The 10,802-nt window shown below is 39.5% G+C and overlaps 1 protein-coding gene across 1 annotated transcript; it reads right to left on the reverse strand.

The window, feature by feature from the left end:
- Nucleotides 1-9,513: 9,513 nt before the first annotated feature.
- On the reverse strand, nt 9,514-10,488 carry LOC120855633 (olfactory receptor 10R2). The gene has a single exon (XM_040230175.1). The coding sequence runs from the start codon at nt 10,486-10,488 to the stop codon at nt 9,514-9,516; it is 975 nt and encodes a 324-aa protein (XP_040086109.1).
- Nucleotides 10,489-10,802: the final 314 nt, after the last annotated feature.

Below are 10,802 nucleotides of genomic sequence, written 5' to 3' on the forward strand. Positions count from 1 at the left end.
ATGAATGTTAAGTCGCTTCAGCAACTGACTCTTTGTGACCCTATGGATTGTAGCCCACCAGGCTCCTCTATCCATGGGATTGTCCAGGCAAGAGTACTGGAGTGGGTTGCCATGCTTTTCTCCAGGAATACACATATATAGAGGAATATGTATGTCTGTGTGTGTGAATTTGTTACTTGAAAATTTTTGAGATAAGCTAAGTAAGGATTTTTAGCCCTCTACCACATTTGTAAACACTGGATATAGTAGAGATTATGTAATTTTTTTTACTCACACTGCAGGTAAATATATGGCACAGAAACCACTCTTACCCCTTTCCTACAGCTCAGTTGAATTTTCACTCCAGTGGTATGTCCAGTACCACTGTTCCCACTGCCTCATGCTGTGATTAAGGCACTAACATTGCCCAACAGTCAAGGAAACTATTTCCCGTGTCTTGTCACACACACTCCTGGACACCATGACCCTCTTCCCATGCAATGACATAGAACTCAGTTCTGAGGATGACCTCATAAATCAACCAGCACCACTGCTTCCTCCTCACTTCCCATACTGTTTGGGGTCATACAAAGTGAAAATTTGCAAGGAAAGAGAACATATTTAATGTGTGACCTCTTTGACCGAGAAAATTACTAAGTAAATTACTTTCTTAGTTTGGGCCATGGACTATTCATTGTAAAATAAGTATATGGGTGTCTTCTGCTCTATTGATCTATGTCTTCATTTAAAGTACATAAAGATGAGATTATTTTGAACAGTATTGAGTAAAGTAGAAAGATAAACAGTTGTGTCATAATTATCTGGCAGTAATTGATCTTTCCAGGTCACTAAACTGCTCCTAAAATCTCTGTTCCTATTGGTCTCTCCACTACTAAATTGATGATGCTCATGGATCTCAAGCTAAGAAAATTTCAGATCAAATTCCTCTCTTCCTCAAAGTTTCAAAAGTTCACAATTTACAACCAACTAAAGTAGACATTTTGTGCTGGCCTTAAGATCCTCAATGAATTATCCTCAAATTCCTCTCTCCTCACACCTGCTCCTCCAGCCAAGTTTCTAAATATGCAAAATATATTTATGCCACATGTTCTGTATTAGTTAGCCAAGGCTGCTATAACAAAGTATCACAGACCTGGCTAGTTAAATAATAGAATTTATTTTTTCACAGTCTGAAAGCTAGAAATCCAATTCAAAATGTCATCAGCTTGGTTTATTCTGTGGCCTCTCTCCTTGACTTGTGTTTAGCTGTCTTCTCCCTGTGCCTTCATTCATCTTTCTTCTGTAATTCTGTATTCAAACTTCCTCTTCTTATAGAGATGCCAGTCATACTGGATTAAGGTCTACTCTAATGACCTAATTTTAACTTCGTTGCCTGCTTAAAAACCTTGTTTTCCCAAAACAGTCATATTCTGAGGTACCAGTGGTTATGACTTCACCCTATGAATTTCAGAGGGACACAATCCAACCCATAACACAATTCTTCATTTTGAAATGTCCCAGGAGTGGGTGGGATGAATTGAGAGAGTAGTAATAAAACATGTACATTCAGTTCAGTTCAGTCGCTCGGTCATGTCCGACTCTTTGCGACCCCATGAATCACAGCACGCCAGGCCTCCCTGTCCATCACCATCTCCCGGAGTTCACTCAGACTCACATTCATCGAGTCGGTGATGCCATCCAGCCATCTCATCCTCTGTCGTCCCCTTCTCCTCCCGCCCCCAATCCCTCCCAGCATCAGAGTCTTTTCCAATGAGTCAGTTCTTCGCATGAGGTGGCCAAAGTACTGGAGTTTCAGCTTTAGCATCATTCCTTCCAAAGAAATCCCAGGGTTGATCTCCTTCAGAATGGACTGGTTGGATTTCTTTGCAGTCCAAGGAACTCTCAAGAGTCTTCTCCAACACCACAGTTCAAAAACATCAATTCTTCGGCTCTCAGCCTTCTTCACAGTCCAACTCTCACATCCATACATGACCACAGGAAAAACCATAGCCTTGACTAGATGGACCTTAGTTGGCAAAGTAATGTCTCTGCTTTTCAATATACTATCTAGGTTGGTCATAACTTTTCTTCCAAGGAGTAAGCGTCTTTTAATTTCATGGCTGCAGTCACCATCTGCAGTGATTTTGGAGCCCCCCAAAATAAAGTCTGACATTGTTTCCACTGTTTCCCCATCTATTTCCCATGAAGTGATGGGACCAGATACCATGATCTTCGTTTTCTTAATGTTGAGCTTTAAGCCACTTTTTTGCTCTCCTCTTTCACTTTCATCAAGAGGCTTTTTAGCTCCTCTTCACTTTCTTCCATAACGGTGGTGTCATCTGCATATCTGAGGTTATTGATATTTCTCCCAGTAATCTTGATTCCAGCTTGTGTTTCTTCCAGGCCAGAGTTTCTCATGATGTACTCTGCATAGAAGTTAAATAAGCAGGATACAATATACAGCCTTGACGTACTCCGTTTCCTATTTGGAACCAGGCTGTTGTTCCATGTCCAGTTCTAACTTTGCTTCCTGACCTGCATATAGATTTCTCAAGAGGCAGGTCAGGTGGTCTGGTATTCCCATCTCTTTCAGAATTTCCACAGTTTATTGTGATCCACACAGTCAAAGGCTTTGGCATAGTCAATAAAGCAGAAAAAGATGTTTTTCTGGAACTCTCTTGCTTTCTCGATGATCCAGCAGATGTTGGCAATTTGATCTCTGGTTCCTCTGCCTTTTCTAAAACCAGTTTGAACATCAGGGAGTTCACGGTTCACGTATTGCTGAAGCCTGGCTTGGAGAATTTTGAGCATTACTTTACTAGCATGTGAGATGAGTGCAATTGTGGGGTAGTTTGAGCATTCTTTGGCATTGCCTTTCTTTGGGATTGGAATGAAAACTGACTTTTCCAGTCCTGTGGCCACTGCTGACTTTTCCAAATTTGCTGGCATATTTAGTGCAGCACTTTCACAGCATCATCTTTCAGGAGTTGAAACAGCTCCCCTGGAATTCCATCACCTCCACTAGCATTGTTTGTAGTGATGCTTTCTAAGGCACACTTGACTTCACATTCCAAGATGTCTGGCTCTAGATTAGTGATCACATCATCATGATTATCTGGGTCATGAAGATCTTAAATCAGATAGCTGGTGGAAATTCGGTGTATGATTCAGGAAGCTCATATCCAGTGCTCTGCAACAACATAGAGGCATCATTTGGGGTGGGAGGGAGGTTCAGGTTGGAAGGGACATACATATACCTATGGCTGATTCATATTGATGTATGGCAGAAACCAACACAATACTCTAAAGCAATTGTCTTCAAATTAAAAGCAAATAAATTTAAAAAATTAAAAAGGGGCTATGAGGTTTGTATATTAAATATATTTCAATAAAAAGTTTCTTGTTAAAAAAATACCCCCCCATTTTTATTAAACTAATTATTATTTTTTAGATGCAGTGAACAGCAAATTTCTTAGTGGTTCCTTAGTACTTTTTTATTTAAAATATATTTGGTTATTTAAAAATAAATGTCAAACTATCTAAATAACATATGGTCCTCAGAGTGAAAAAAGTAACAATATGTAACAAAGATCGTGAATGTCCTCTCTTCCTCAACTTTATTTCCTTGAATTTCCACTCTTTATAATTAAACTGATTATGAATACATACACATGCACACACAAAAACACATTACTTAGAGAAACATGATAGATAGATGATACATAGGTAGATAGATAATCTACTATCAATCTTTAAATTATTCTACAAATATTAATGAATTTTTTCAAGTATGTATTTATGACTTAATCAGATTTTTAAACTAAGAGATAATTCACATACTATACTATTTCAGTTCAGTTCAGTCACTCAGTCATGTCCGACTCTTTGCGACCCCAAGGACTGCAGCACACCAGGCCTCCCTGTCCATCACCAACTCCCGCAGTTTACTCAAACTCATGTCCATTGAGTCAGTGATGCCATCCAACCATCTCATCCTCTGTCGTCCCCTTCTCTTCCTGCCTCCAATCCCTCCTAGCATCAGAGTCGTTTCCAATGAGTCAACTCTTCGCATGAGGTGGTCAAAGTACTGGAGTATCACCTTTAGCATCAGTCCTTCCAAAGAACATCCAGGACTGATCTCCTTTAGAATGGACTGGTTGGATCTCCTTGCAGTCCAAGGGACTCTCAAGAGTCTTCTCCAACACCACAGTTCAAAAACATCAGTTCTTCGGCGCTCAGCTTTCTTCACAGTTCATCTCTCACATCCATACATGACTACTGGAAAAACCATAGCCTTGACTAGACGGACTTTTGTTGGCAAAGTAATTTCTCTGCTTTTGAATATGCTATCTAGGTTGGTCATAACTTTCCTTTGAAGGAGTAAGCGTCTTCTAATTTCATGGCTGCAGTCACCATCTTCAGTGATTTTGGAGCCCCAAAAAATAAAGTCTGACACTGTTTCCACTGTTTCCCCATCTATTTCCCATGAAGTGATTTCAGTTCAGTTCAGTTCAGTTCAGTTGCTCAGTCATGTCTGACTCTTTGAGACCCCATGAGTTGCACCACAGCAGTCCTCCCTGTCCATCACCAACTCTCGGATTTCACTCAAACTCACATCCATCGAGTCGATGATGCCATCCAGCCATCTCATCCTCTGTCATCCCCTTTTTCTCTTGCCCCCAATTCCTCCCAGCATCAGACTCTTTTCCAATGAGTCAACACTTCGCATGAGGTGGCCGCAGTATGAAGTGATTAAGTTTCTTCCAAAAAAGTTATTTTGAATTATTTATTGGACAATTCACAAATCTCTGTACCTTTGGGCTCAGTTATTAGAGGATTATTGTGATCATTTGATCAAGTCATGTTTCCTTGACTCTTTGCTTGTCTTGAAATTGTACATTGTTACTTTGGCACTTGAGGGAGTTGTAACCTCCGCATTCCTTACTGTCTTCAGGTGGAAGATACATTTGTTGGTCCTACTTATACACTGGACTTTGCTGACCTTGCATGGGAACATCTGCTCCATGCTCCCTCATGTAGCAGAATTCTTCTTTTAACAGCTTTGTTGAGATATAATCATGTACCATAGAAGTCAATCATTTAGAGTCCAATTCAATGGCTTTTAGTATGTTCACATAGTTATACACCCATCACTACAATCAGTTTTAGAACATTTTATTAGCCTAAGAAATTAATCCACACCTTTAGCCTACACGCCCCCGTCTTCCCACCCAACTCTCATCCCTAGGCAATTACTAACCTACTTTCTGTTTCTATAAGTCTGCCTATTCTGGACATATTATATTAATAGAATCATGTATGATGTGGTCATACAAGAATGGCTTCTTTCAGTTAGTGTGTTTTCAAGGTTCCTCCAATATTGTAATTTGTATCATCCATTCTGTTTTAAGTAGCAGAATTCTTAATTTTTCCTGTCTTCTCTTGATCTTTTAGCACATCCGATCAGATATTGGAAATCTCTTTCATTTTCCTGAAGGTGGTGCTATAGCCCAACTTTGTGCTTTGTCCCTTGCCCATAGACTGTTTTCTGCCTGCCTTTTTTAAATACCATAGCTCACTCTCACAGTCATTTCAGGATCCTTCAAAAGGAGCTGGCTGAAAAGTTAGGGGAGATTTGGGCTTGGTACTTGGATATTTGGGGTACCCATGGGCCAGTTAGGGGAGATCTTCAAGTGAGGTTTTCCAAAAGCTTGTATGTGGACTTGCTGCTAGAGTCTTGATTACAGTCAACAGAAACCAGATCCCTTAAATGCGCTCTCATATTTGTACCTACCTTTCCTGATCCCCGGAGAAGGCAATGGCACCCCACTCCAGTACTCTTGCCTGGAAAATCCCATGGACAGAGGAGCCTGGAAGGCTGCAGTCCTTGGGGTAGTTGAGGGTCAGACACGACTGAACAACTTCACTTTCACTTTTCACTTTCATGCATTGGGGAAGGAAATGGCAACCCACTCCAGTGTTCTTGCCTGGAGAATCCCAGGGACGGGGGAGCCTGGTGAGCTGCTGTCTGTGGGGTCGCACAGAGTCGGACACGACTGAAGCGACTTAGCAGTTCCTGATCCCCTCTCTCCATCTGGTCATGAAAGTCTTGCCTGTACCCTGGGTGCTTTAGGAGAGAAAAACTTTCCTCCAGCAGTGTCCCACACAGCTGGGGAACATGAGCACTCAGTCATTTCACTCCCATTTTCCTCAGGAGAGTTGCCAGCTAGTTCAGTCCCAAGCTGTGACACCTAGAGGAGGGGTGGCACTGAAAAATGGCTTCTTCCATATTCAATGCAAGTATTTTGTGGAGTTTTTGTTTTTTGCTTCAACAGAGTTGCTTCTTTCCTCTCTAAACCAGGACTTCTACAAAGGCTCTTTTATCCTTGGCTATATGCCCAAGTCAGTGCTTTGCAGGTGCTCCCTGACTGCAACAAAGAGGGGCCAAAACCAATCCACAGACACCTGCCAGTTCCATAACCCATAATAAGGTTTATCTACCTGTTATCCAGTGCACAGGTGGGAAAAACTCTCCCTGGATCCCCCAACTCCCTGAGAGGTACTTTTGTTCATGGATGGATACTAAATTTTAGCTGATGAAAGGTGACAAAAAGGAGGGACAATTTATACAGTCATAATGTTCTTCTTCACTTCTCTCAAGTATTTGCTAGAATGGCCCCTTCTTAATGAGATCTTCTTGTACACCCTGTTAAAATGATCACCACCAATACCTTTGCTCCCTTGCCTTACTTTTCCCCCCATGGAACACATGATCTTCTAACATATAATTTACTAATATATCCTGCTTATTGTTTATGTTTCATTTCTCTGCAATAGACTATAAACTCCATGAAAGCAAGGTTCTTTATTTTTGCTTACTAATGCAGCCTGTAACTAAAATAGTGTCTAACACTTAGCAAGTGTTCAGGACATAGGAATTTATTTTATTAAAAATGAATAGCTTTGGAATTATAGAAAGAAAAAGATGTCTCCTTATATGCAAACAAATGTGTACATGCTTGAAAGTTAAGCATATTTTTTTTGTTTTGCTATTTTATTTTTAATTGATTTGTATTGGAGTATATAGTTTACTCACAATGTTGTATTATATATATATATACATATATACACTATTTTTGTAGTCAACTTTAATGGAGATCTATTAATTTCATTTGTTTAGCATCCCACTTTTAGGGAACTTTGTTTCACTCTATGTAAACCAACTGGGGAAATGAATTACAGGAAGTTATCCTTTTGGCCACAAGTTTGGGCTTGTTACCCGACTCAGGCAAACCATTTTCTCTAACCCAGTACTAAAAACATGAGTAAACAGAGAGGGTGGAAAATCATTGAATGACAGTTCCCTAAAGAGATGATTTATAAGATCCTATGAATAAAAGTTTTGCCATTGTTCTAGTTCCTTCAAAAACTCTGGTCATCAAATCTTTCTTCATATACATGAGCAGTCCACAAACCTTCCAAATACTATCGTTTTGTTTACTTAAATTCATTAGATGTGGTGTGAAGAACTGTAAGAATATAAGATTTTGCACTCATTGCAAGCTAAGAAGATAGTCTTCTAGAGCTCCACAGATGATGAGGACTCTAGGTCAAAGACAAAGGATAGTTCATTTCTGGGCAATAGCCAGAGTATCAGAATTTCTGTTGACCCTCTGTCCCCACAGGGAAACATACATGTGTTACAAGAGAGGGGCCCAGAGCATAGGTGTCCAGGACAGGCCTAACTTTGCCTTCAACTTGATTAAACTTCGGGGAGACTTTTTTCCTGACCCTAGACCCCTGATCTCCTTTTCCTTAGAGCATATGCTTTAGAAAATGTGCAATTATACATTATTTTTCTGTCCTTCCAATATATACATATTTTAAAATTCTAGTCAGTTTTACAACCCAGAAATGTCTTTCTCAAGGACCTGGGAGCATCCATTTGAAATATGGTCATTAAGGAAGGCATTGTTCTTAATATCCCATTTTGCATGGGATGAAAGGAATCCAACATTGGTGAGTACCTTGCGACAAGCACAAAATTGCATCCTGTAATAAAGCCATGAGATGTTTACTTTTCCTTTTGTTAAAATCAGATAGTAAACCCAGATGGTATAAGGTTCTCCAGTACTTTTCCATTACCTCATCACAGCCACTGAAAACCTTATCCTGTTGGTGGTGGCAGAGTTGCAAAATTCAGACTTAGTATTTCTCCATTAGCAAAATAATCTTGAATAAAATTTTCCTTGTCTGTTTAACACAGTTTTTTACTTGACATAATTTTTGGCACATTTTTGACTTGACGTAAGGAATAAGCAAAAAGCAGACTTGTCTCCAGGGCTTCCTTGTTGACGCAATGGTAAAGAATCTGCCTGCAATGCAGGAGCTGCAAGACAAGACATGGGTTCAATCCCTGGGTTGGCAAGATCCCCTGGGACAGGGCATGGCTGCCTATGCCAGAATTCTTGCCTAGAGAATCCCATGGACAGAAGACCATGGAGGGCTATAGTCCACAGGATTGCAAAGATTCAGACAGGACTGAAGCGACTTAGCAAGGCACACTTGACTCCAAAGAAAAACAACTTCTCTCTCTTCTAGAAACACTAAGAAAAAGATAAGTTAAATCTAAAAGTCATTCAGGAGGTCCACACATGAAGAAGATAACAGAAAATTAAACCCATAAAGCAGGATAGATAAAAACTTTAAAAAAATCACTTTAGTGTCAGACTGCTGCACACAAATCTCATCCACATTTTATGAAAGTTGATCAAGGCATTAAGTGTAAAGTCTACTTCTGGAGTTTTCTATTTAATTGCTGCAACTTCTGGACACATAGAAGTTGATTTCCTAATGTCTACATACTCTGTAGTAGATGAGTATGAGTAGACGCAAGAATGCCAATTAATTTATCCTGTCATTATTTTCAAATTACAAAACATAAAATCTGTGCCAGAAGGATATAAATAATTTCTCAAACACATAAAAAGGAACATTGTAATGTTCAAATATATAATGTAGAAAGATTAAGTGGTAATATAGAGTGAAATGATTTATATAAGGTTGGCCATGTGCAAAGACTCAACAAATTGGGTCTGTGAATGGATTTAGATATGCTGCTAGCTCCTTAAATTGTAAATAAGTCTTCCCCCACTCATATTCATGAAGCTAATTTCATGTTTGGATATTGCTTTCAAAAATACTGTCTGTTGCAATACGTAGACTAGAATGATTAACTGATTCACTATGGCCATAATACTGATCAGGTCAAATATATGATTATTTTTACAGTCAGTAACATTCTAAACTCAATAAACCTCAAAGTAGCATCTTATTCTAAAAGAAAAATAGACATTAATGTCACATAATTGACTTTATCTGAACTTGTCTATATTGCAATTGAGTTACCAAAGCTGAGAGAAGAAAATGTGCCAAATATTCTCAAAAAACAGAAATGCTCAGTTAAAAAGATATGGAAATACATTCTTTGTCAGAAAGCTATATTTATTACAGAATTTGAAATGTAACAATATATCAATCATATAATTTTAGGGATCCTTTCTTCCCCAACACTTTTCTAATAGCAACTTGAACATCCTTGTTTCTTAGACTGTATACCATGGGGTTTAATAATGGAGTGACAATAGTGTATGTCACTGTTACTAATCTGTCCTTGTTAGACACATAGTTTGCTGTTGGTCTCAAGTAGATATAGGAAGCACAACCATAGTGAATAATGACAACAGTGAGATGAGACGCACAGGTAGAAAAGGACTTCCGTCTGCCTTCAGCAGAGGGAATCTTCAGGATAGTCTTCAGAATGCAGATATAAGAAACACAAATGAATAAAAATGGGACCACGAGTACAAGAACACCACAGGTGAATATGACGAATTCATGAGCATCTGTATCTGTGCAAGCCAGACGAATAACTGGTGAGATGTCACAGAAGTAATGGTTGACTTTGTTGGCACTACAGAAAGGGAGGCTGAAAACTAAATATACTACTGTTAGTGAGGCCAAGAACCCACCAATCCCACAGAGGGCTCCCAATTTTCCACACACCTGCCAACTCATAAGGATAGGGTAATGTAAAGGGTGACAGATGGCAGCGTAACGATCATAGCCCATAACTCCCAATAGCAAGCAATTGGTAATAGCAAAACCAAGGAAGAAGAACATTTGGATGGCACAACAGTTGAAGGAGATTGTCCTGGCCACAGAAAAGAGATTGATGAGCATCTTGGGTAGGATGACGAAGGTATAGCAGGTCTCTGATGTTGAGAGAATGCCGAGGAAGAAGTACATTGGTGTGTGGAGGCTTTTGTCCAGGCGGATGACACTAACAATAGTCACATTGCCACCGAGAATGGCTAAGTACAGAAAAAGGAAAACCGCAAAGAGAACAAGCTGAATGTCACCAAGACTTGAAAAACCCAGTAAAAGGAACTCGGTGACCGTGGTGAGGTTTTCTGCCAAGACCTGAAAACAAAAGGGAAGTAAATGCATTCAGGTACATAAATATACAGATCTAGGGTATGCAGGCTTATATTCCTTTCTTGAGATGTTGGCAATGTCTTGCCTTTTCTAGTTCCTGGGAGCCTCTGGTTCATTATCCCCCTCAACCTTCTTCAAACCCAGGAAAATTATATCTCTTTTTCCGACTCTGATTCTGTCTTTCACTTTTAAGAACACTGTGTTTACATGGTCAAGTCCAAATAATATAAACTAATCTCTCTAGCTGAAGGTCACAGGGTTAGCAAACTTAATTTTATCTCCAGCCTAAATTCTCCTTTTTCATGTAACCTAACTTATTTGCATGT

This window comes from Oryx dammah, unplaced genomic scaffold, assembly GCF_014754425.2.
Source record: "Oryx dammah isolate SB20612 unplaced genomic scaffold, SCBI_Odam_1.1 HiC_scaffold_28, whole genome shotgun sequence".
NCBI lineage: Eukaryota > Metazoa > Chordata > Mammalia > Artiodactyla > Bovidae > Oryx > Oryx dammah.